General features: G+C 39.8%; 1 protein-coding gene across 2 annotated transcripts; it reads right to left on the bottom strand.

Moving 5' to 3' along the window:
• Window positions 1-47: 47 nt before the first annotated feature.
• On the bottom strand, window positions 48-27,795 carry LOC132893844 (tyrosine-protein kinase Lyn-like). 2 transcript variants are annotated; one of them, XM_060933002.1, is made up of 13 exons: window positions 27,713-27,795; window positions 25,861-25,957; window positions 24,951-24,996; window positions 16,203-16,308; window positions 14,347-14,448; window positions 11,797-11,900; window positions 11,452-11,601; window positions 10,592-10,744; window positions 9,449-9,631; window positions 8,433-8,509; window positions 8,046-8,199; window positions 2,183-2,314; window positions 48-1,558 (listed from the first exon to the last, which is right to left on the bottom strand). In XM_060933002.1, the coding sequence occupies exons 2-13, from the start codon at window positions 25,954-25,956 to the stop codon at window positions 1,356-1,358; spliced, it is 1,506 nt and encodes a 501-aa protein (XP_060788985.1). In that variant the 5' UTR covers window position 25,957; window positions 27,713-27,795; the 3' UTR covers window positions 48-1,355. The 2 variants fall into 2 exon arrangements, with proteins under 2 accessions (XP_060788985.1, XP_060788993.1); XM_060933010.1 differs by having other exon boundaries at window positions 11,812-11,900.
• Window positions 27,796-27,886: the final 91 nt, after the last annotated feature.

Raw genomic sequence — 27,886 nt, 5'->3', positions numbered from 1 at the left:
TTTATTTATTTATTTATTTATTTATTTTTTTAAATATAAAATCCTACTCCATTACTTACACAGGGCTGGTTAAACTTTTTTGGGGTCACCCTTTACAATAAACCCTTTATGCAGAAATGCCTCCAGAGAAGGAAGGCTATACTGGTTTGATCTGACAGGAAGATGACAGTAATTCAAATAACCACTGTTTGCAACTACGAGCATAAAAAAAAAAGCATTTCAGGATCCATGTCTTCTGCTAACAGATGAGGTAGCTTAAAGACTGGGTGGAGGGGTGGGGTAGGTCCCCCCCCCGAACTTAACCTGTCCAGTTTTGGTAAGTCCATGCCCACTGTAGCCTTCCTATTTGAGGCTGACTGGGAGCCAACATCTCATCTCATTATCTGTAGCCACTTTATCCTGTTCTACAGGGTCACAGGCAAGCTGGAGCCTATCGAAAGGCGGGGTACACCCTGGACAAGTCGCCAGGTCATCACAGGGCTGACACATAGACACTGACTACGGTCAGTTTAGAGTCACCAGTTAACCTAACCTGCTGTCTTTGGACTGTGGGGGAAACCGGAGCACCCGGAGGAAACCCACGCGGACACGGGGAGAACATGCAAACTCCACACAGAAAGGCCGTCACTGGGATCGAACCCGGACCTTCTTCCTGTGAGGCGACAGCACTACACCACCGTGCCGCCGGGGAGCCAACATGTGATTTTTCTATTTGTAGCCTGTCCACATGAACAGGTCACCAGCCCAACCTGTACTATCAATGAGACCAGTCAGTATCACAATTTATCACATTTTGACGTAACTATTAACTGAGGCTTGACCTGTATCTACATGAGTTTCCATCTTGTGCTGTTGCCATATAATTGTTTGACTGGATAACTGGGAGGTGTGTGAGAGAAGTGGCCAGTGAGTATAGCTTTAAATGGGCTCATTCTGTACCTCAGCATGAACTGTAAGCTTTTTCATTTGAATACTTTTGTTTTTCCAGGCAGTAACGTAACATCTGTTGGTGGATACATCTACTATTAGTCTTTTCAGAAATTTTAATGTTAGTCACTAACCAACCTCAAAAAAGCCAAGTAATTAGTCTTTTTTTGTTGTTGTTTTCTGGCTGCTGTGCATTGGATCCATTTACTGAGCTCAGCCAGCCTTCAGTGCAGAGAAGGACATTCTCCACCTTCTGAGTCTTAGTTCCTTATTTCTGTGTCTGTCAAAGTTTCTTCTTCCTTTGTGCGATTCTAGGAAGTGTTTCCTTGGCAAAGTTGTCCTTAACCTGCTTGCTGGGTGTCACTGCTCTTGTCTAAATAAAATAATTTCTCTTTGATCCTCTTAGTTGTTTCTGTTCTGGTATGGTATCATGACTGCCTTTGGTATTGTCCCTCTGTGGCTGTATAATAGTCCTCCAGCACACTTTGCATGTATTCAAATGTGGGTCGCTCCTCTGGTTTGGCCTTCCAGCATGAATTCATGATCTCGTACAGTTCAGGTGGGCAGTTATTAGGACACTGCATGCGATAACCACGCTGCACTCGTGCCATCACTTCACTGTTGCTTAGACCTGTGGTAGAGTGCCACAATACCAGGAACTTTATTTTAAACTTCTAAAATATGCTTTTTAGTTCTTTAAATATTCCATAATATGTAGATTTTTTTCTACATTCCAATTACACTTAGTGATTCAGAAGTTTAACATCATAGTCTGAATGCATGTACGTAACAAGTAAGCAATTGATTTTGCCACTAGAGAGCAGCAAACGCCACTCTGTATTGAAGAATCTTTTCACTAGAGCAATTGTTCCCAACTCTGGTTCTGTCCCTGTCCTGTGCATTTTAGTGATTTCTGTTCCTAACACATCTGATTCAAATCATCAATGAATTAAGTCCTTCTCAAGTTGAGATGGGTGTGTTGGAGCACAGAAAACACTCAGCAGGACCGGAGACACTCCAATAGTACGTTTGGGAACCTGTTGACTAATTGCATACAAAGTCCTCTCAATCCTAAATTGTAGGTTGAAAATGAAATTGGAACCGGTATCACAGGTTGATATCAGCATATACAGAACGTTGTGAAATTATTACCTTTCGGATACTGTTCTGTTACGCAAAATATCAAGTGAGCCAGTCATACCGGTAAGTGCATTAGGGAAGTGGTTACAGAATGATAGCGTAAAGTCACACTAACCTGTGTAGGGAATTTTCCCATAGGTGACGATCTCATAGAGGAGGATGCCAAATGACCACATATCTGATTTGATAGTGAATGAACCATAGTTTATAGCTTCTGGTGCAGTCCACTTAATGGGGAATTTAGCGCCTAAATAAAAGAAAACAATAGTTTTCACTTAAGTGAAACACGGATAACATAAATTGTGTTAGTATTGAAAAATAAGTGCTTTTCAATTTGTTGTACACATGATCAAACTGTGTGTGAAATCACTCACTCATTCACTACTCCCTACTCACTATCTAGGGAATTACTATATAGAGGACTATATAGTGAGCTCATTGGTAAAATGACAAAACACTTTCGGACACTACTCCGCCACGCTGTTATTTACATCATTACTGTTGCACAATTAAAACGTGCCAGATCAATACATATAAATACATGCATGTGTTTTTGTGATAAATCCATATTATACTGAGCGCATTTCCCACATTAATAAATACAAAGTACTTTGTGTCTGCTGCATCTTTCAGTTCTTTTAAATCAAGGCTGAATACTTTCTTCTTCACCGCTGCCTTTTATTAAATCAGATGAGGCTTTTGATTTATTCCTCGCTCTATGCTGTAACTTTTATTCTTGTATTTTATCTGTATTATTCTATTTTAGCTTATTTTCTATTCTCTTACTATTTTTTTTTTATTGTAGTTGAATGTCCATTTATAATGTGTTTCTTCCTCCATCCATTCACCCCAACACACCAATATTTTTGCCATTTTCAGGCCACAACTTATAAATTTGTCTCGTGCCCTTTGTCATAAGGAAAAACAAACTACTGCTATACTCAATCTAAAATATTTAACGCTCCTTATGAAACAGCATTTACAGCTTTTATTTCAGTGCGACCGCAATGCATGATGGTATATATTGGTTAGTGACCATCGGTTGTACACTACTTTTCATGGTGTATTGTGGGGTACTATGAGTCCACTATATAGGGTGTAATAATTCTCACTGTACATTCGGACAGCACTACAAAATGGCGACCTCACTATATAGTCAACTATACAGTATAGTGGACTATATAGTGAGTGATTTTGAACACAGCATTTATGAAACTGATTGCTACTGAACTTTGCCAATTTGTTCATTCATTCATTCATTCATTCATTGTCTCCCTGAGGGTCATTTAGTGCAGCCAAAACTACTGGAAAACTGGAGGAAACGAGAAATTCACCACAGATAGTGGCGCTATGAGGTAGAAGTGCCACCCATTGACCCATAGCCATTGTAGTGGGATGTACAGTTGTGCTCCAAAAAAAAAAAAAAGGCAGTACAACATCAGCAATCCAATGAACCATGGTTATCAGTAGTAGTGATATTTCTGCACGGCAAATTATTTACTTGCTGATGTAGTAGTGTAATAGAAAAACAACAGACCCAGCTGTCATGACATGCACGCTGCTTGTTGGCATGCTGCTTGTTCTGAGTCTCCACCATATACTGGACAGACAGAGGAACACCTTCTCCGACAGATTGTTACAGCTTCGCTGTCAAAGGGACTGATACAGGAAATCTTTCCTGCCCCAAGCCATCATATTGTACAATAACTCACCTCTGTCTGACAGAGAGAACTCTGACCTCTCTGCTGTTTCATCCTGTTCATAACCCTGGTCCTGCTGTAACTTTTGCACTGCCAGAGCTATTTGTTTACTGTCATTAGTCACTTTACAACATTAGTTTATTTGTTTTTAGTTATTTATTAACCTTCCGTTCAATACTGCCACCTTTGCACAGTTTTCATTTGTCACAATTCTTGTTTTTAGCACTATAAATGCACATTCACATGTACAAGGTACATTTATAGATTTATAGATATTTTTTATCATTACATTTTTATTTGTATATTGTATAGTCAGCTTCTTCTTGGGATCTTTTTTTTTTTTGAAAATTATGTTTTATGTTGTACAGTGCGTCGTTTTCTTTTTGCATCTCTGATAACTTGCTGATGTAACAAAACAATTTCCGACTTTGGGATTAATAAACTAAATCTATCTATCTATTTATCTATCGATCTAATTGAATCATTCATTGAAAAGGGTGTGTTCAAAATAATAGCAGTGTGGAGTTTAATTAGAGAATTAATTCATTCTGTGAAAAAACAGGCATCATTAATTGTCCTTTTTTAAGGAAGAAGGGAAGCAAATGTTTCACGCATTGTTAAAATATATTTCTTTCTGAATTGCTTAGTAAAATGGGCCGTTCCAAAGATTGTTCGGAGGAACAACGTAATTTGATTAAAAACTTGATTGGAGAAGTGCAGCAAATTATAGAATGCTCAGCTAAAATGATCTCAAATGCTTTAAAATGGCAACAAAAACCTGAAAAGCAGAAGAAAATGAGCAACTACTGTTAAAACGGATTGAAGAAAAGTCAGAATGGCAAAAATTCAGCCAATCATCACCTCCAGAAAGACTGAAGATGATCTAAAATGACCTGTAAGTACTGTTACAGTCAGAAGACATTTGATCAAAGCTAAACTATCAGCAAGAAGCCCCTGTAAAACACCATTGTTGAAAAAAGGGCATGTGCAGAATCAGTTAAAATTTGCCAAGTAACACATTCATTGGCCCAAAGTGAAATGGCGTAACGTTCTGTGGACCGATGAGAGTAAAATTGTTCTTTTGGGTCGACAGTACAGTGCCTTGCAAAAGTATTCATCCCCCTTGGTGTTTGTCCCGTTTTGTCGCATTACAAGCTGGAATTAAAATGGATTTGATTTACACAACATGCCTACGACGTTAAAGGTGAACATTTTTTTTTTTTACTGTGACACAAACAATAAGATGAAAAAACAGAAATCTGGAGTGTGCATAGGTATTCACCCCCCAAGTCAATACTTTATAGAGCCACATTTTGCTACAATTACAGCTGCAAGTCTCTTGGGGTATGTCTCTATTAGCTTAACACATCTAGCCACTGGGATTTTTGCCCATTACTCAAGGCAAAACTGCTCCAACTCCTTCAAATTAGATGGGTTGCGTTGGTGTACAACAATCTTCAAGTTATGCCACAGATTCTCAATTGGATTGAGGTCTGGGCTTTGACTAGGCCATTCCAAGACATTTAAATGTTTCCCTTTAAACCACTCCAGTGTAGCTTTAGCAGTATGTTTAGGGTCATTCTCCTGTTGGACCATGAACCTTCGTCCCAGTCTCAAACCTCTGGCCAACTCAAACAGGTTTTCCACCAGAATTGCCCTGTATTTAGTGCCATCCATCTTTCCTTCAGTCCTGACCAGCTTTCCTGTCCCTGCAGATGAAAAACATCCCCACAGCATGATGCAGCCACCACCATGCTTCACTGTAGGAATGGTGTTCTCAGGGTGTTGGGTTTGCGCCACACATGGCATTTCCCATGATGGCCAAAAAGTTCCATTTTTGTCTCATTTGACCAGAGAATCATCTTCCATGTGTTTGGGGAGTCTGCCACTTGCTGTTGGGCAAACTCAAAATGTGTTTTCTTAAGCAATTACCTTTTTTCTGGCCACTCTTCCATAAAACCCCACTCTGTGGAGTGTATGGCTTAAAGTGGTCCTATGGACAGATACTCCCATCTCCGCTGTGGATCTTTGCAGCTCCTTCAGTGTTATCTTTGGTGTCTTTGTTGCATCTCTGATTAATGCCCTCCTTGCCCGGTCTGTGAGTTTTGGTTGGCGGCCTTCTTTTGTCAGGTTTGTAGTGGTGCCATATTATTTCTATTGTGCTATAATGGATTTAATGGTGCTCCCTGGGATATTCAGAGTTTGGGATATTTTTATAACCCAACCCTGATCTATACTTCTCCACAATTTGTCTCTGACCTGTTTGGAGGCTCCTTGGTTTTCACGTTACTTGCTTAGTAGTGTTGCAGAATCAGGGTCCTTCCAGAACAGGTTGATTTATACAGACATCATGTGACAGATCATGTGACACTTTGATTGCACACAGGTGGATCTTAATCAACTAATTATGTGACTTATGAAGTGAATTGGTTGGAGCAGCTCTTATTTAGGGGTTTCATACGAAAGGGGGTGAATACCTATGCATACTCCAGATTTCTGTTTTTTTATCTTATTTGTTGTGTCACAATAAAAAACAAAACAATGTGCACCTTTAAAGTGGTAGGCATGTTGTGTAAATCAAATGGTGCTAACCCTCCAATAATCCATTTTAATACCAGCTTGTATTGCCACAAAACAGGAGAAACACCAAGGAAGACTTTTGCAAGACACTGTATGTCAGATGACCCCTGGGTACTGAATTCAAGCCACAGTACACTGAACACAGTGAACCATGGTGGCGCAAGGATCATGGTATGGGGTTGTTTTTCATACTACAGTGTTGGGCCTATTTATCATATACCAGGGATCATTGATCTGTCAAAATACTTGAAGAGATTATGTTGCCATATGCTGAAGAGGAAATGGGTGTTTCAGCAAGACAATGACCCCAAGCACATGAGCAAGCGAGCAAGATCTTGGTCCCAGACAAAAAGGATTGAGGTAATGGAGTGGCCAGCTCAGTTCCCTGGCCCCCAAACCCATTGAAAACTTGTGGGCTGATATTAAAAATGCAGTTTCTGAAGCAAAACCCAAAAATTCACAGGAACTGTGGAATGTAGTTTGTTCATCCTGGACTGAAATACCTGTTTACAGGTGCCAGAAGTTGGTGGACTCGATGCAACACAGCTGCGCAACAATTATCCAAAACAACATTTATATAACTAATTAGTTACATATTAGCCTGGCAACTTGTCCAGGGTGTACCCCGCCTTTCGCCCATAGTCAGCTGGGATAGGCTCCAGCTTGCCTGAGACCCTGTAGAGCAGGATAAAGTGGCTGGAGATAATGAGATGAGATTTTATATTTTGGTTTGAGGAATGACATAGAGATAATGAGATGAGATGAGTTACATATTAGTTCAATTTGAGTTTGAAGAGAAAAATGTTGACACCACTATTTTTTTAACAGATTAATATTCCTTTTCTTTACTTCCTGTAAAAGAATGACACAGACTTGATAAAATGTGTTAATACTTTGGTTTGGAATTGAATGCGTAATGTTTCTACTTCATTTGAAATATGGAAATGAAAGCTATTAAAAATGATTCTAGCCACATTCACTGGATATGAGCAATTGCATGCTCTGACTGGCTACTCTGCTACTAGGATATCAACTCATATACCATGAGTAGAGAAAAACAAAATGGTGGAGCATGTTGCTGAACCAACTAAGGATGAAATAAAAACAATACTCAAAAACAAAAACCCCCAAAATAAAAGCAACAAAATATGGAAGGAAAGTATTTGATGGTAAGAACTTTTTTTTTTGCAAGAATTATTATTATAACATTTTTCATGAATTGCTACTGTCATTTTGCCGGTTTGTTTACATTCTTCATCTTTAAGCATTAAAATTTGTTGAATTTTTTTTAGATTTGTTCAAAAGTTCAAAGAAGTTTAATTACATAACTGAAATGTCCAAGGAAGAGTTAAATAAATGTCTAAACCTATTTTATACCTCGGCACGACAGCAAGATGGCACTTTCTACAAAAAAACAAAACAAAACAACAACACGAAACTCAATTCGTGCAGCCATCAATAGGTTTTTAAGAAGTCCACCTAAATAAAAATAAAAATGCTCTGTTTCTCAAAATCCAGTGAATGTGGATATAATAAAACAATTTTTCCAGTCAATCTTGTCATACATGGCTTATAGGCAACTCAGCTATCAGCTCATGTACGACTCGATTTCATGGAATAATTGTTAAATATTTCACTTTACTCACTTTTTTCAGTGCACTGTTCTTTATTTGAACACAACTGTAAATTTGCCTCTACCTTCTCTGGCTGAATATTCATTGTCCTCAATGACCCTAGCCAGGCCGAAGTCAGCGATCTTGCAGAGCAGGCTTTCACTAACGAGGACATTTGCAGCTCTCAAGTCTCTGTGAATGTAGTTCTTCTTTTCAATGTACGCCATGCCTTCTGCAATCTGATGCACAAAAACAACAAACCAGTTTCCATAATACTTTACTCCTAGTGATGCTGAACACTGAGGTTCTGCTTTTGCCTGACTGCACACACCATGCATCACAGAACGTCTCAGTTCTCTTAAAATATTTATATAATTCTGAGAATATCAAACACCTGTTATAAAGAGCACTAGGACGGATATGGTGATGATGTCATTTGACTTGGTGCAGGCGTGTGTGTGATAATACGTACTTGAGCTCCAAAGTCGATCAGTTTAGGCAGCGTTATTTTTCTGCCTGGTGGACTTTTCAGAAAGTCCAACAAGCTCCCTAACAGCAAAGAACAGAGAATGCAAATAGTGTTACTGTGTTTATGCAAGGTTAAAGAAAGATACACACTAGTAAAATTCTAAACAATCCAGAAAGTTTGCATTAATAGCCAACAAGATGCAGATGTGTATGTGTGTGTGTGTGTAAATGTGTGTAGTAGGGGTGTACAAATAGATTATTCCGACTGAAAAGATAAGGTATTCCTAAACAAATACACAGTATGTGATTTAGGGTTTTTTGTTTGTTTTTTAAAAAAACAACAAAAAAATGACTTCAGGTTTTAGCAAAAGCCCCCCCCCCCCCCCCCCCCCCCCCCCCCCCCAAAAAAAAAAAAAGACACAAACCCAAAATATTTGGGCCTAGGAAGATATGGACGCATTTTTCTTCTTTTCTTGGAACGAATGAACAGTAGTGTGCATTTCTGATTTGCAGTAAACATCTGCAATACGTGGAACCGTTGTTCTTGAACGATCTTTCTCTATCACTATTAAATGAAACTCTACTTCCTGGAATGTAACACACCTACACACCTACAAACCTATTTAAATCTGCTAAATATTATTAGGTGGCCATTGTCAGTGTCAATTGAAGCAATAATAAGTTTGCTGATTTGGGAAGGACATCACTGTTTGCATTTGTGTTTGTGTGTTTACTCAGCCACATCAGATAAGAGATAGAAAGCTTGCCATAAAGTTCCACAGGGTATCTGGTTCAGGAGTTGAATAAAGTAATGTTCTGCAAATTGCTATTTGTTATAATTTTGTGGATGAAAATATCTTCTTTTTTCCATTTCCAGGGAATAACGGTCTAGAAAAAAGAGTGTCTGGTATCTTCCACGTCTAATCCCATTTTAAATTATAATAAGGAAACAGATAAAAATATTTTGAGAACTAAAAAGATACAGTTACAGATAACTGCACTGTGTTACACGCCTAGTACCATTAGCCATGAACTCAGTGATGATGTAGACGGGCTGTGATTTGGTGACCACGGCGTAAAGACGGACAAGACGGTCATGCTGTAGAGTTTTCATCAAGTTAGCCTCCTGCAGGAATGCCTCAACTGACATGCTGCCTGGCTTCAGGGTCTTCACTGCCACTTTAGTAGTGTTATTGTATATTGCTAGAGAGAGTGAGAGAGAGAGAATAATTCATCCATCCATCCATAACCTGTGCAGGGTCGCGGGCAAGCTGGAGCCTATCCCAGCTGACTATGGGCGAGAGGCGGGGTACACCCTGGACAAGTCACCAGATCATTACAGGGCTGACACATAGAGACAAACAACCATTCACACTCACATTCACACCTACGGTCAATTTAGAGTCACCAGTTAACCTAACCTGCATGTCTTTGGACTGTGGGGGAAACCGGAGCACCCGGAGGAAACCCACGCGGACACGGGGAGAACATGCAAACTCCACACAGAAAGGCCCCTGTCAGCCACTGGGCTCGAACCCAGAACCTTCTTTCTGTGAGGCGACAGTGCTAACCACTACACCACCGTGCCGCTGAGAATAATTCATTAATATCCAAATAAACTTTGGAAAACCAAGAGTAGAAAGTGTACTGTTGAGTCCATCAATTGATGTAATTACTAAAACTGTTTCCTAACTGGAAATGTGTGCTCAAAGTCAACCTTTTTTCTTCATCCTACTTTAAAAGTAAAACAGAAGTAAACAGCATGGAAGTAAACAGCAGGCTTGGTAGGAAACAGGAAGCTCTGTTGATTTTTTTCTTTTTAAAGGAAGTCGGTTGGCACGATGGTGCAGTGGTTAGCTCTGTAGTTTGCATGCTCAGCACTTGCCTGTGTGAGTTTCCTCCAACAGTCAAAAGACATGTGGATTAGGTCAACTGGCTACTCTAAACTGGCCCAGGTGTGAATGCGAGTGTGAATGGCTGTCTGTCTCTCTGTGTTAGCCCTGCGATAGATTGGTGACCTGTCCAGGGTGTGCCCCGCCTCTCACCCAATGTCAGTTAGGATTGGCTCCAACTCCCCCACAACCCGAAATGGATAAGCATCATAGAAAATGTATAAATGATTAAAAAGGAGGTAATAACGGCCACAGAATCATACACACTCACCTAACCAGACCTCACCAAACTGACCAGCTCCAAGCCTTTTCGTCATATAAAGAGATTCTTTGGCGATTTCCCAGGCATCTTCATCCCACTGGACTGCGTTTTTAGGTTTCACACATGCGTTGCCTAATCGCCGACATAAACCATTGGCTTCCTCTACAAACAGATACACAAGTGTCATAAGAAGCCCAATTTCCAAACCATGTTTATCAGATGTTTAAAATATTTTTGAGGTTAATAGAGACTGATTGATTTATTGAAATGAATGCATAATTTTTGTAAGTCACTGACTTATTATCTAATAAATGTCAAAAGACATGCCATTTGAATACTGGTCACCACTAACTGAAAGTCATATGGCGGTTTGGCTGATTTGTTTGGTGAGCAGCAAAAAAGTCACTCCATATGGATTGTGCAAGAAAATGTTCAACTTTTTTGGTTCAAGTGTGATTGTGTGCTGAAAAGACAATCCCAAAATGCAAATATGAAAAATAATATTTGTTAATTCACGACTGGGCGATTAGATGTGAATGATTTCTTTGGAGTTTCCCCGTGTGTTTCCTGTATTGCTTTTTTCATTTAAATTAAACTTGAAAAACAAATGCAAAAAACAATTCAAGGACAAGTATTTTGACCTTTTTAAAGATATTTCTAATCTATTTTGGCCTCAGTATATTTCAAAATACCTAATATAAAGAAAATAGTAAGTTTTCTGAATATCACTTCTGGCTTAAGTGGGATGTTAACATTATTATAAATGTATGTATATGTACATTAACTATATACAGTTATCATTTTGCAAATTATCCTTTGACTGAAGTTTTATATCCAGAACATACTGTGTTTTGTACATGTTTACATACTCCGATAGTACGCAATGAGGTCATCTAATGTTTTGAAGGTGATTCTTGAAGAGATGTAAAATCCTCCATTTTCCAGTAGGCGAATCTTATAATGCTTTACCACAGCTGAGCCATTAGGCCCCACGTCTCTCACCGACATGGAGTAACTTCCTGCATACAACAACAGGTATGTTTACATGCAACCACACATAAAAATTGTCCTTTAGGAGGAAATCTGAGTATGAATACTGACTCATATTTAATAAAGTTATCTGCATTTGAGTGAGAGTTCTCTGGCTTGTTAAAACGACAGTGTTTCCTTTTATTGTGTGTGTGTGTGGGTGTTAGCGTATGTAAACTGCAGACCTGCGGTTGTCTCACTTTGGCGGATGAGGAAGGCACCTGGTTTATTGGCAGGAGACAGCAGGTTTCTCTCAGCTGTTATTCTGCTGACATTCTTAAAGTACCAGCTGTATAAATCAAATAATTGAGAACACAGAGTGTGTATGTATGTTTTTCTTCATACTCCAAAATATATAATGGCTATTAGAGATAAGGATGCAATGAGAAATTCCATCCATCCATTATCTGTAGCCACTTATCCTGTTCTACAGGGTCGCAGGCAAGCTGGAGCCTATCCCAGCTGACTATGGGCAAGAGGCGGGGTACACCCTGGACAAGTCGCCAGGTCATCACATTAGACACAAACAACCATTCACACCTATGGTCAATTTAGAGCCACCAATTAGCCTAACCCGCATGCCTTTGGGGGAAACCGGAGCACCCAGAGGAAACCCACATGGAGAGCATGCAAACTCCACACAGAAAGGCCCTTGTTGGCCACTGGGCTTGAACCCAGGACCTTCTTGCTGTGAGGCGACAGCACTAACCACTACACCACTGCAATGAGAACTTGCACTACTTATTGAAATATTAGTTAATACCTTGGACAGAAGAAAAAAGTGAAACCTCACATGAAAAGAACCAAATCCTCATGAAATAATCAGTTATATTAGACTAACTGTTAATTACAGTGTCAGTTATAAATTACAAATATCAGGACTTTATACATATTGATTTCCAATGCAATATAAGGCAAGGGCCATAGAGGCTAAATGGAGAGTGTCCTAACTGCACCACAAAAATGATAAAATTGTTGATTAGTTAAGGGGCAATGTTTTAAAATCAGGAAAAAAAACCCATGCCAAATCTGAACAAAATGCTCCTCCAAAGGAGAACAAAATCATCTGACCCAGACATGTCTGTCTGTCTGTCTGTCTGTCTGCTGCCATCCTCATAGTTGAGGGTCAGCAATCCAGGAAGCCGTCAACTAGCTTCCATGGGTGATTATACCACACCAGAGGGATCCAATCTTCATCTGGAGACCCAGACACAACTAAAACCTCACAAAGCTGGATTTTTTTTTCTGCATCTCTCAAAGAACTTGACTGACATCATGGAGAATATACGATTTGGTTTAAAGATTCCTTAAAGCAAGCCCTATACAAATAGAGAAGTGTGTACTCATGGCTTTTGACACAGTCTTTCTTGACAAATTAGTGTTTCACTTTATCTGTGATTATCAGCTTGGCAGTGGAAGCAGGCATCTATTTATCCCATTTTACAGACACTTTCTATCAATATTCTGGATTTTTTAAATTAACTATCATCCTCAGTTTGTTATACCAATATAAACACTTCCAGTGCTTAATTTCTCGGCACACAGTATAGCATTATGTTTCATTTCCTTATATTCTACATTTTCATTTCTAATTTTCATAAGGTATTTCCATTATGGGTGGTGTGGTGGTTAGCACTCTTGTGTTATGTGAAGCAGATTGTGGGTTCGAAACTGCTGGTCAACCGAGACATTTCTGTGTACAGTTCGTTTATTCTCCTCATGCCTGTATGGGTTTCTTCCTAAGTCCAAAAATGTGAATTAGGTCAACTGGCTGCTCTAAATTGCCTATAGGTGTGAATTGGAGTGTAAATGGCTGTCTGTTACTCTGTGTTAGGCCAAGTTTACATTTGACCGTATCTGTCTCGTTTTCTTCGCGGATGCACTGTCCGTTTACATTAAAACGCCTGGAAACGCCGGGAAACGGGAATCCGCCAGGGTCCACGTATTCAATCCAGATCGTGTCTGGTCCGGTGCTGTGTAAACATTGAGAATACGCGGATACGCTGTGCTGAGCTCTAGCTGGCGTCGTCATTGGACAACGTCACTGTGACATTCACCTTCCTGATTCGCTGGCGTTGGTCATGTGACGCGACTGCTGAAAAATGGCGCGGACTTCCGCCTTGTATCACCTTTCATTAAAGAGTATAAAAGTATGAAAATACTGCAAATACTGATGCAAATACTGCCCATTGTGTAGTTATGATTGTCTTTAGGCTTGCCATCCTTCCACTTGCAAGTGGTAAGTGACGCGCATGCCCGACATGCACTGAGATCTCACACACAGCGGCTCAGTCCCAAATCACTGCTCGTGCACTCCACTCGCGTGCTCTGTGAGCTGCGCAGGGCCGGAGTGCACACCCTCCAGAGGGCACTCGCTGTTCAGGGCGGAGTGATTTGGAGCGCAGGATGCCTGCGGAGCCGAGCGTATCCGTGTATTGGCGTTGCTGTGTGCACGCGAATCGTGTATTGGCATTGCTGTGTGCACACTAATCGTTTTAAAAACGTTAATCTGATGATCCGCTGATACGGTCTAATGTAAACCCCACCTTAGTCTTGTGATAAACTTGACCTGTCCAGGATGTACCCTGCTTTTCGCCCAAAGTCAGCTGGGATCAGCTCCAGCTGCTCCGTGATCCACAATGGATAAATGGCATAGAAAATGAATGAATAACTGTTTCCAATATTTCATACACACCCTGAAGATGGTTTAAAAAAGGTCTTGAAAAATTACTTACTCTTTGGTTTCAATGTCTTCTTTTTCTAACTTGATGTAATTGGAAGGTATTAATCCTACTTTGCCAGAGGAAAGTGACTTTGCTTTCCACCAATCTTCATTCCTAAGGCACAAACCAAACATACATATCAATGACCACATTGATAATGATAGATAAAGTGGTGCTTGAAAGTTTGTGAACCCTTTAGAATTTTCTATATTTCTGCATAAATATGACCTAAAACAACATCAGATTTTCACACAAGTCCTAAAAGTAGATAAAGAGAACCCAGTTAAACAAATGAGACAAAAATATTATACTTGGTCATTTATTTATTGAGGAAAATGATCCAATATTACATATATGTGAGTGGCAAAAGTATGTGAATCTTTGCTGTCAGTATCTGGTGTGACCCCCTTGTGCAGCAATCACTGCAACTAAACATTTCCGTTAACTGTTGATCAGTCCTGCACACCGGCTTGGAGGAATTTTAGCCCATTCCTCCGTACAGAACAGCTTCAACTCTGGGATGTTGGTGGGTTTCCTCACATGAACCGCTCGCTTCAGGTCCTTCCACAACATTTCGATTGGATTAAGGTCAGGACTTTGACTTGGCCATTCCAAACCATTAACTTTATTCTTCTTTAACCATTCTTTGGTAGAACGACTTGTGTGCTTAGGGTTGTTGCCTTGCTGCATGACCCACCTTCTCTTGAGATTCAGTTCATGGACAGATGTCCTGACATTTTCCTTTAGAATTCGCTGGTATAATTCAGAATTCATTGTTCAATCAATGATGGCAAGCCGTCCTGGCCCAGATGCAGCAAAACAGGCCCAAACCATGATACTACCACCACCATGTTTCACAGATGGGATAGGGTTCTTATGCTGGAATGCAGTGTTTTCCTTTCTCCAAACATTACGCTTCTCATTTAAACCAAAAAGTTCTATTTAGGTCTCATCCATCCACAAAGCATTTTTCCAGTAGCCTTCTGGCTTGTGCATGTGATTTTTAGCAAACTGCAGACGAGCAGCAGTGTTCTTTTTGGAGAGCAGTGGCTTTCTCCTTGAACCCTGCCATGCACACCATTGTTGTTCAGTGTTCTCCTGATGGTGGACTCATGAACATTAACATTAGCCAATGTGAGAGAGGCCTTCAGTTGCTTAGAAGTTACCCTGGGGTCCTTTGTGACCTCGCCAACTATTACACGCCTTGCTCTTGGAGTGATCTTTGTTGGTCGACCACTCCTGGGGAGCGTAACAATGATCTTGAATTTCCTCCATTTGTACACAATCTGTCTGACTGTGGATTGGTGGAGTCCAAACTCTTTAGAGATGGTTTTGTAACCTTTTCCAGCCTGATGAGCATCACCAACACTTTTTCTGAGGTCCTCAGAAATCTCCTTTGCTCATGCCATGATACACTTCCACGAACATATGTTGTGAAGATCAGACTTTGATAGATCCCTGTTCTTTAAATAAAACAGGGTGCCCACTCACACCTGATTGTTGTCCCATTGATTGAAAACACCTGACTCTAATTTCACCTTCAAATTAACTGCTAATCCTAGAGGTTCACATACTTTTGCCACTCACAGATATGTAATATTGGATCATTTCCCTTAATTAATAAATGACTGAGTATAATATTTTGTCTCATTTGTTTAACTGGATTCTCTTTATCTACTTTTAGGACTTGTGTGAAAATCTGATGATGTTTTAGGTCATATTTATGCAGAAATATAGAAAATTCTAGAGGGTTCACAAACTTTCAAGCACCACTGTAAAAGGAGATTAGATAAATATTCAGTGTGTGTCTTCTTAGAGTAGATGAGGAAGTCTCAAAAATTGATATACAATGTGTAATTTATACTCACTCATTCAATATTAAGAATTTATCTCCTTTTTTGAAAGTTAGTTCGTTCTTATTCTCAGCTTGGTATGAGAATAAGGCAGTCACAGTCTTCTTGTCTGTGACTGCAGCTGTGGAAATATGAACACAGTTTTTTAATCCAGTATAAACAAAAAGTTGCTTGAAAACTTAGTTGCTATGCATAATTTGTCATCTCAGCTCCACTGTGCTGACTATCAAATAAAAAGGACCATAGAATCACTGCTCTGTGGTGATACTGTATTCTCAGCACAGCACTGACACGATAAGATAAGATAAGATAAGATAAGATAAGATAAGATAAGATAAGATAAGATAAGATAAGATAAGATAAGATAAGATAAGATAAGATAAGATAAGATAAGATTAGGGCAATTCCATGTAAATGTCAACCTCACCATGCAAAAATAAAGCAACATGTAATACATCAAAACCACTCCCAGAGATATCACCTAGGCCTGTATTTTACAGATGTGAATAAGTTGAACCAATTTGTAACCAACCTAATATGTCACTGTCAGTCTTTCTTTCTTATAATGTAAAACCCAAGCTAAAATCAACTTTGATCATGTACAATTCTATATTATTGCCACAAGCCACAGAAATGTATGCTAAAATCCACAAAACAGCAAAACAATAGCCATCCTAAATATTATTTAAGAACTTTGATAGTTTTAGCTGATATTTAGAGAGTTTTTCAAAGGGTTATGGTGGTTAAATTGCTGATTTTCTAAACATATGCCATGTCTATTTCAGACGCGTCACATCCGTAACGGAATTTCGTCACATCCATAACGCTGACTTTTCCTTCCGAAACTCTGCAGGAAATACAAAATATTTTAAACAAAGATTTTTTTAATATTCACCTTGGACCCCTCTATCAAATGGATATCTCCATTTCGACATTAGGTTTACAATTTCACAGAGTTTGATAAAAATGTACAGTCACCCAAGAAAAGTGATACTTTTTCTGTCACATCCATAACGCATCTTTTATTGGCGTTTTCTGGCATGTCCTAGATGTACTATGGGAATTGTTCTTGTTCTATCACTTCTCCAGTATGGTACAGCCTTAAAATATGCAACACCTGTTTAAATACTGTGAGACAATAAAACATGCACTGGGTCATTTGTTGCCATTTTGAGTTCAAGTGTCACGTCCATAACGCTGGAATTGCTCCTTAGTCTTTTATTATCCCACAAGGGGAAATTTACATTGTTACAGCAGCAAAATAGAGAAAGAGAACTAGATAGAACTCGACGCCAATGGCGTCGATGGGAATGCCTCCGCCTTGTAGATGACAGGCCTTATTAAGTTGTGATTTGGGGATGGACATTTGACCTCACAGTAATCTTGACCTGGTGAAATTACTTGCATTAGCCTTGGAGATATTGTGTTCACAAGGTTTTCGGACAGACATTTGACCTCACAGTGACCTTGACCTTAGACCTTTTGATCTCAAAATCTAATCAGTTTATCTTTGTCCCCAAATGCACAAATGGTAAAAGTTTGGTGAAATTCCTTTCATTTGCCTTGAAGATATTGTGTTCACAAGGTTTTTGTACAGACATTTGACCTCACAGTGACCTTGACCTTAGACCTTTTGATCTCAAAATCTAATCAGTTCATGTTTGTCTCAAAGCGCACAAATGATGAATGTTTGGTGAAATTCCTTTCATTAGCCTTTGAGCTATCGTGTTCACAAGGTTTTGGGATGGACGCACGCACGGACGCACGCACGGATGGATGGACAGACGGACGGACAACCCAAAAACATAATGCCTCCTGCACCTTAAGGTGGCGGAGGCATAAAAAGATAAGGCAGTGAAGGAGTAGTGCAAAAGTACTAAATATACAAAAAAGGATATATACGTATATAAGAAATAAACTACAAATGTAAAGATAAAAAAATTTACAAATTTCCATAAATTAACAGGTGTGCAGATATACAATTAACATAAGTGTATTATTACACAGGTGGAATGGCACATGTAATTATTGCACAGGTAGTCTCATCTCGCTCTCATCTTATTATCTCTAGCCACTTTATCCTGTTCTACAGGGTCGCAGGCAAGCTGGAGCCTATCCCAGCTGACTATGGGCGAGAGGCGGGGTACACCCTGGACAAGTCACCAGGTCATCACAGGGCTGCACAGGTAGTATTACCAGCATTACCCAGGTAGTACCGCGAGTTGGCCTAGTGGTTAGCGTGTCCGCCTCTCGATTGGGAGATCGCGAGTTCTACTCACAGTCGGGTCATACCAAAGACCATCATAAAAATGGTGCCAACTGGCAAGGCATGCTGCAATACAGATGTGAGTGGGGAGTCAAACTCTCGCGGTTACCAGAGGACTAGCCCCTCACTGTAACCCTAGCTATGTAATAGGCAAGAGGCCGTGGGCTACGGAGATCAGCGCCGTCCTATGTGCCACATGGTGTGGGAAGGACTTTGATTTGATTTGATACCCAGGTAGTTCAACCCCGATTCCCAAAAAGTTGGGACAAAGTACAAATTGTAAATAAAAACGGAATGCAATAATTTACAAAGCTCAAAAACTGATATTGTATTCACAATAGAACATAGACAACATATCAAATGTCGAAAGTGAGACATTTTGAAATTTCATGCCAAATATTGGCTCATTTGAAATTTCATAACAGCAACACATCTCAAAAAAGTTGGGACGGGGCAATAAGAGGCTGAAAAAGTTAAAGGTACAAAAAAGGAACAGCTGGAGGACCAAATTGCAACTCATTAGGTCAATTGGCAATAGGTCATTAACATGACTGGGTATAAAAAGAGCATCTTGGAGTGCAGCGGCTCTCAGAAGTAAAGATGGGAAGAGGATCACCAATCCCACTAATTCTGTGCCGACAAATAGTGGAGCAATATCAGAAAGGAGTTCGACAGTGTAAAATTGCAAAGAGTTTGAACATATCATCATCTACAGTGCATAATATCATCAAAAGATTCAGAGAATCTGGAAGAATCTCTGTGCGTAAGGGTCAAGGCCGGAAAACCATACTGGGTGCCCGTGATCTTCGGGCCCTTAGACGGCACTGCATCACATACAGGCATGCTTCTGTATTGGAAATCACAAAATGGGCTCAGGAATATTTCCAGAGAACATTATCTGTGAACACAATTCACTGTGCCATCCGCCATTGCCAGCTAAAACTCTGTAGTTCAAAGAAGAAGCCGTATCTAAACATGATCCAGAAGTGCAGACGTCTTCTCTGGGCCAAGGCTCATTTAAAATGGACTGTGGCAAAGTGGAAAACTGTTCTGTGGTCAGACGAATCAAAATTTGAAGTTCTTTATGGACATCAGGGATGCCGTGCCATTCGGACTAAAGAGGAGAAGGATGACCCAAGTTGTTATCAGCGCTCAGTTCAGAAGCCTGCATCTCTGATGGTATGGAGTTGCATTAGTGCATGTGGCATGGGGAGCTTACACATCTGGAAAGACACCATCAATGCTGAAAGGTATATCCAGGTTCTAGAGCAACATATGCTCCCATCCAGATGACGTCTCTTTCAGGGAAGACCTTGCATTTTCCAACATGACAATGCCAAACCACATACTGCATCAATTACAGCATCATGGCTGCGTAGAAGAAGGGTCTGGGTACTGAACTGGCCAGCCTGCAGTCCAGATCTTTCACCCATAGAAAACATTTGGTGCATCATAAAACGGAAGATACGACAAAAAAGACCTAAGACAGTTGAGCAACTAGAATCCTACATTAGACAAGAATGGGTTAACATTCCTATCCCTAAACTTGAGCAACTTGTCTTCTCAGTCCCCAGACATTTACAGACTGTTGTAAAGAGAAAAGGGGATGTCTCACAGTGGTAAACATGGCCTTGTCCCAACTTTTTTGAGATGTGTTGTTGTCATGAAATTTAAAATCACCTAATTTTTCTCTTTAAATGATACATTTTCTCAGTTTAAACATTTGATATGTCATCTATGTTTTATTCTGAATAAAATATGGAATTTTGAAACTTCCACATCATTGCATTCCGTTTTTATTTACAATTTGTACTTTGTCCCAACTTTTTTGGAATCAGGGTTGTATTGCACAAGAGCCATTTTAACAGTGTGTAGCTTGCAGTTCATTGTAAAGTACCGATGCTGATAGTCAGTGAACACAGTATACATTTAGAGGAGTCTCTATGGATGTAGAAGTGATCTGGACAGTATTGTTCGTTATTGTGAGGAATGTCTGGTGCTGTGCTTGGTAAGGTACTGGTTGTACAGTCTCACAGCAGTAGGGAGGAAGGAGCTGCTGTATCTCTCCTTAACACACCGCAGATGGAGGAGCCGGTCACTGAAGGAGCTGCCCAATGCTGCTACTGTCTGCTGCAGTGGATGGGAGGTGTTCGCCATTAAGGACGACAACTTGGCCAACATCCTCCTCTCCCCCACTACGTCCACTGAGTCCAGTGCACAGCCCAGGACAGATCCTGTCTTCCTAATCAGCTTGTTAAGTTTTTTCCTCTCTGCTATTGTGATACTGCTTCCCCAACAGACAACTTCATAGAATATGGCTGATACCACCACAGAGTCATAAAAAGAGTTCAGAAGTGGACCCTGAACTCCAAAGGCCCTGAGCCTCCTCAGCAGGTGGAGTCTGTTCTGGCCTTTCTTGTACAGGGTGTGTGTGTGATCAGTCCAGTCCAGTTTATTGTTCAGATGAACACCCAGGTACTTGTAGCTCCGATCTCAATAACTTGTAGCTCCTAACAATCACAATCAAATTCCAGCAATGTTGTTGCTGGAATTTGATGCTACTGAAAGAGTAACGGGTGAACACAATCTGTGCATGGAAAGGATTCACTACAATCTCTAACTAAACACATACCTGTATAAGGTGAACCAACAGGATTAGTATACAATGTAGACGGTGTTAAAACAAAAACAATATTGTCTCCTGTGCCTGATACACTCAAACCAGTGCCTCACACACTACCATGTCAGCGTCACTGCTCTGTTCTGTATATATGAGGGTGAGACAAATTAAAGCCTTATTTTTTTTAATCTTGCATTGTTTATTGCAAATAAGTGTCACAAAAGTCTAACACCTTTATACATACTCTGTTTTGTTTAGTGCGAGTGTTCCACGCCTGATGAGCATCCAGCTTTCTCTAGATAAAATCATTCCAGTTTCATGAGCAGCCACTAAAATGAAAGTTTTCATTTGACTCATTGTCGTACATAACTTTCCATCATACCCTAGTTTCGAGATGACATTTTAAAACTATTTTTAAACTTTACATACAGCTAAAGAGTTCCCAACCTGCTCTTGTGCTACATCCATCTACTTTTTTTAATGGACATAAAAAGTTTGCATACAATCATCCTGAGTAAAGGTGGACTGAGAGCTTGAAACATTTTCTCTATCCAGGCCAAAAAAAAAAATGTGTTGAAGCTAAATGATATCAACTTTAATTAAAGTTTTAAACCTGAAGACCTTTATTCTTCCTTACAATGCACCGCTACAGTACATCCCAAGCATACTATTTACTATTTGAGCTCAAATGCATTCGGAAGACAAGAAACTGCACTAATTAACTTTTGACGAGGCACAGCTGTTAATTGAAAAGCATTCCAGGTGACTACCTCATGAAGCTGGTTAAGATAATGCCAATAGTGTGGAAAGCATCATCAAGGTAAATGCTGGCTACTTTGAAGAATCTAAAATATGAAGCATATATATATATATATATATATATATATATATATATATATATATATATATATATACACACAGTGGGACAAAAAAGTAATTAGTCAGTCACCAATTGTGCAAGTTCTCCCACTTAAAAAGATGAGAGAGGCCTGTAATTTTCATCATAGGTATACGTCAACTATGAGGGACAAAATGAGAAAAAAAAATCGAGAAAATCACTTCGTCTGATTTTTAAAGAATTTATTTGCAAATTATGGTGGAAAATAAGTATTTGGTCAATAACAAAAGTTCATCTCAATACTTTGTTATATACCCTTTGTTGGCAATGACAGAGGTCAAACGTTTTCTGTAAGTCTTCACAAGGTTTTCACACACTGTTGCTGGTATTTTGGCCCATTCCTCCATGCAGATCTCCTCTAGAGCAGTGCTGTTTTGGGGCTGTCGCTGGGCAACACGGACTTTCAACTCCCTCCAAAGATTTTCTATGGGGTTGAGATCTGGAGACTGGCTAGGCCACTCCAGGACCTTGAAATGCTTCTTACAAAGCCACTCCTTCGTTGCCCGGGCGGTGTGTTTGGGATCATTGTCATGCTGAAAGACCCAGCCACGTTTCATCTTCAATGCCCTTGCTGATGGAAAGAGGTTTTCACTCAAAATCTCACGATACATGGCCCCATTCATTCTTTCCTTTACACGGATCAGTCGTCCTGGTCCCTTTGCAGAAAAACAGCCCCAAAGCATGATGTTTCCACCCCCATGCTTCACAGTAGGTATGGTGTTCTTTGGATGCAACTCAGCATTCTTTCTCCTCCAAACATGACAAGTTGAGTTTTTACCAAAAAGTTCTATTTTGGTTTCATCTAACCATATGACATTCTCCCAATCCTCTTCTGGATCATCCAAACGCTCTCTAGCAAACTTCAGACGGGCCTGGACATGTACTGGCTTAAGCAGTGGGACACCTCTGGCATTGCAGGATTTGAGTCCCTGGCGGCGTAGTGTGTTACTGATGGTAGCCTTTGTTACTTTGGTCCCAGCTCTCTGCAGGTCATTCACTAGGTCCCCCCGTGTGGTTCTGGGATTTTTGCTCACCGTTCTTGTGATCATTTTGACCCCACGGGGTGAGATCTTGTGTGGAGCCCCAGATCGAGGGAGATTATCAGTGGTCTTGTATGTCTTCCATTTTCTAATAATTGCTCCCACAGTTGATTTCTTCACACCAAGCTGCTTACCTATTGCAGATTCAGTCTTCCCAGCGTGGTGCAGGTCTACAATTTTGTTTCTGGTGTCCTTTGACAGCTCTTTGGTCTTGGCCATAGTGGAGATTGGAGTGTGACTGTTTGAGGTTGTGGACAGGTGTCTTTTATACTGATAACGAGTTCAAACAGGTGCCATTAATACAGGTAACGAGTGGAGGACAGAGGAGCCTCTTAAAGAAGAAGTTACAGGTCTGTGAGAGCCAGAAATCTTGTTTGTTTGTAGGTGACCAAATACTTATTTTACCAAGGAATTTGCCAATTAATTCATTAAAAATCCTACAATGTGATTTCCTGGATTCTTTCCCCCCATTCTGTCTCTCATAGTTGAAGTGTACCTATGATGAAAATTACAGGCCTCTCATCTTTTTAAGCTGGAGAACTTGCACAATTGGTGGCTGACTAAATACTTTTTTGCCCCACTGTATATATTAAACACTTTTGTTTTCTGCATAATTCCATGTGTTATTTCATAGTTTTTGTATAGAGTATTGTTCTACAATTTAGAAAATCATCAGAATAAAGAACGTGTGTGTGTGTCTGTGTGTGTGTGCTCATTCCCTGACATTTACATCTAGAAGTGCTATGCAACTTAGAACACCACCCAGTTTTTGGCTGAGCAAAGTAAATAACACATATTATTTGGTTGCATATCCCTTGTTTGCAATAATTGCATCAAGCTGGAGACTGACTGACATCATTGCACATTACTATACAACAAAACACTTAGATCGGATGCATTTCTCTATAAATTGGTAGACAGAATATTTCTGTAGGGTTCTGAATTCATTTTGCTGCTACCATCCTGAGTTACATCATCAGTAAAGTGAGTTCATTATTTGAAACAGCTATGCAAACCCAAGCCATGACACTCCCTCCACTTTGCTTAACCCATAAGTTTGTACATTTTGGATCATGATCAGGTCCTTTCTTTCTCTACATTTTGCTCTTTCCATCACTTTGGTAAAGGTTAATGTTGGTTCCAGAACTTTTGTGGCTCATCTCAGTATTTCCTTGGGAATTCCAGTCGGGCCTTCTGATTCTTACTGCTGAACGAGTAGTTTGTATCTTCAGGCATAGTCTCTATATTCCTCGAAGTCTTGTTCGAACAGAAGATTCACATCCGGGCTTGTGGAATTTGGTGGTGATGTCACTGGTTGTTGTTTTTGGGTTATTATTCACAGTTTAGTGTTTATGTCATTATCTGCTGTTATTTACCTTGGCCTGGTTGTTCATACACCAATTGTTTCTTTCTCTTTCAGGACATTCCAAATTGTCCTCTTTGCTATGCCCACTGTTTGTGTAATTTTCCTATTTTCTCAGCTTCAAAAATGGCTTGCTTTTCTCCCATAGACAGCTCTCTGTTCTGCATGTTGTTTTATCCTTTTTTTTTAACAACAAATGCAGTCTTCACAGGCAAAACCCAGGGGGCTAAACCCAAGATTAGACATTAAGAACTATTAACTGCTTAAACAATCCATCTAACAGGACACACCTGGGCAACAAGAAACACCTCTCAGTCATATGTTCCAATATTTTTGATCACTTGACGAATGGTGGGTTCAAACTAAAGGTGCCATGTTCTAAGTTGTAAGTTTTAAAATGGAAATATCGGGGAATTCTGATCTATTGCTTCATATTCATCTTTGTCTTCAAAAGAATTGGCCTTGCCTTTCCAGTACTTTCAGGGGGGACATTGTGTGTGTGTGTGTGTGTGTGTGTGTGTGTGTGTGTGTGTGTGTGTGTGTGTGTATGTATGTATTTTGCATGTTTTGGCATACCATCCCCATTCTGCAGAACCTGCCCAGGCAACAGTGATGATGACTTCTAGAGACAGAAAAACTAGAGTGAGTCAGGGTGTACAGTGGAAATTCTCATATGCAAATATGATAAAGTTTGTTTTTTTTCAACAGATTATTTGAATTTGCATATAATTTGAATGAGGAAGGAAAAAAGACCACTGTACAGAACCATCCATTTTATAGGATTTGTAGCAGTAAAAAAGTGAACATAATAAATGAAAATAATAATGTTTATTTCAGAAATACATGAAAATGGAAATCAAAATTGAATCTATACTTTTAAGATAAAAAAATATATATTTGATCCATTCTCTGAAAATATATTTTGCCTTTTCCTTGCTGCTCAACAGTGATGGAAGAACTATTTTAAAATAGAAATAATTTTGTGATGTGAACCTAGATGGAATGAATCTGTGAAATACCTGTGAATGATTCAGAAGCAAATAAAAATTGCAATAATAAATACAACTTGCAAAAATTCTATTTGCTCTAAATGCATCCATCCATTATCTCGGATGAGCTGGAGCCAATCCCAGCTGACTTCAGGCAAGAGGTGGGTTACACCCTGGCCAGATTGCCAGTCTACTGCAAATCTAACACAAAGACAAACAACTATTCACACTCTCATTCATACCTATGGCCAATTTAGTGTAATCAGTTGCTCTAATCTGAATGTCACTGGACTGTGGGAGGAAACTGGAGCATCCATAAGAAACTCATGTAGAATATGCAAACCTTCTCACTGTGAGGCAACAGTGCTAACAGTCCAAATATAGAGACATTTTAAAATAATGTACACAATCAAAACCTAATGAATGAATGAACGAACAACTGAATAAATAAATAAATAAATAAATAAATAAATAAATGACATTGTATTCAATTTTACTTGAGTGGGGTCTCTGCATTTGCTGTTTTCTGGGGGTCGGGGATTCTGCTTCTGTTCCACACCACCACCCTTTTCTTTTGAGCTTGCACATCCCATACTATTAGTGGAGATTTAGAGAGAGAGAGAGAGAGAGAGAGATTATAATTATTATTTTTAATATGTTTTTCTATGGGGCGGCATGGTGGTGTAGTGGTTAGTGCTGTCGCCTCACAGCAAGAAGGTCTGGGTTCGAGCCCAGTGGCTGACAGGGGCCTTTCTGTGTGGAGTTTGTATGTTCTCCCCGTGTCCGCATGGGTTTCCTCCAGGTGCTCCGGTTTCCCCCACAGTCCAAAGACATGCAGGTTAGGTTAACTGGTGACTCTAAATTGACCGTAGGTGTGAATGTGAGTGTGAATGGTTGTCTGTGTCTATGTGTCAGCCCTGTGATGACCTGGCGACTTGTCCAGGGTGTACCCTGCCTTTTGCCCGTAGTCAGCTGGGATAGGCTCCAGCTTGCCTGCAACCCTGTAGAACAGGATAAAGCGGCTAGAGATAATGAGATGAGATGTCTTTCTATCTATCTATCCATCCATCCATAACCGCTTATCCTGTACAAGGTCGCAGGCAAGCTGGAGCCTATCCCAGCTGACTAAGGGCAAGAGGCGGGGTACACCCTGGACAAGTCACCAGATCATCACAGGGCTGACACATAGAGACAAACGACCATTCACACTCACATTCACACCTACGGTCAATTTAGAGTCACCAGTTAACCTAACCTGCATGTCTTTGGACTGTGGGGGAAACCGGAGCACCCAGGGGAAACCCACATAGACATGGGGAGAACATGCAAACTCCGCACAGAAAGGCTCCCGTCAGCCACTGGGCTTGAACCCAAAACCTTCTTGCTGTGAGGTGATAGTGCTAACCACTACACCACCTTGCCATCCTATGTCTTTCTAATGACTGCCAATTTATTTAAAAAAATATTAACATAAAAAAGTCTTGAAAAACCATAACAAGAGTTTCGTCCCCAATTTATCTTCTCTTCCTCCCAGCAATCATATAAGCGATACTGATGGAAATGGAGCTCCAAAGCCTCTTCACATGCTTATGGATCCCTTTGAAGGCAGGTGTATTTGCTCAGGTGTAAATGAGAATGTGACAGGGACTAAAATAACACTTCTACATCAAATTGACAAACAAGAGGTTTGTTAAACATTTTATATTACCTTATTTTTGTTGTTAAAATGAACCTAATCTCTTAGTTACCTAAAAGAATTAGAATCTTCACTGAAAGCAAATCCTCTGCTGTAGTTTTCTCTGACGAACCTTTAAATGTTTCCCTAAAGGGAAAACTTAGGGACTTCTAAATGTATAAATAGAATTTTAAAAACTATTGTTCATGTTCATTAGTGAAGCATAATGCTTCACATTCAAAATATAATTTTTAGTGCGGTTGAACATTTGTTTCTGAACATTACTGTTGATAATTTACCCAAGTTATTTTGAGCTGAACAAAATGAAGGCGTCATCAGAAGGTTTATCCCTCTGAGGCTGTGTTTCTCAAAGTGAAGTCTGAGAGGGATGTGAAGCATAGCTAGAGGGTTCATAATAATAATAATAATAATAATAATAATAATAATAATAATAATAATAAAGTTACAGTGGTGGAAATCACCAACCTACCATTATTAAATTATTATTATAATTTTTTGATTGAGCTGAAAGTTAAATCCAAACTTCAGTTACTGAAAAAACAAGTTGCCTATAAATACTGACAGACTGAGCCTGATATGTTCTGTGAATGGAAAGTTCCATCAAATGTCAACAACTCAAAATTACATTAAGCATTCAGCTTCAGCTTACTCACCTAATTCTTAAATGTTCAGTCAACGTTCAGAATCCACTCTTGCTCCAAGCTGATGATGTATCACAGGGTTTAGCTTCACTGGGTAGGTCCACTTACCTTTGGTTATATGTACTCGTAACTTTTGTCATTCAAACACCACATCAACTGCTACCTTCATTTGCATAAAGAGCTATA

This window comes from Neoarius graeffei, chromosome 1, assembly GCF_027579695.1.
Source record: "Neoarius graeffei isolate fNeoGra1 chromosome 1, fNeoGra1.pri, whole genome shotgun sequence".
NCBI lineage: Eukaryota > Metazoa > Chordata > Actinopteri > Siluriformes > Ariidae > Neoarius > Neoarius graeffei.
This window is presented reverse-complemented; position numbering and strand designations above follow the sequence as displayed.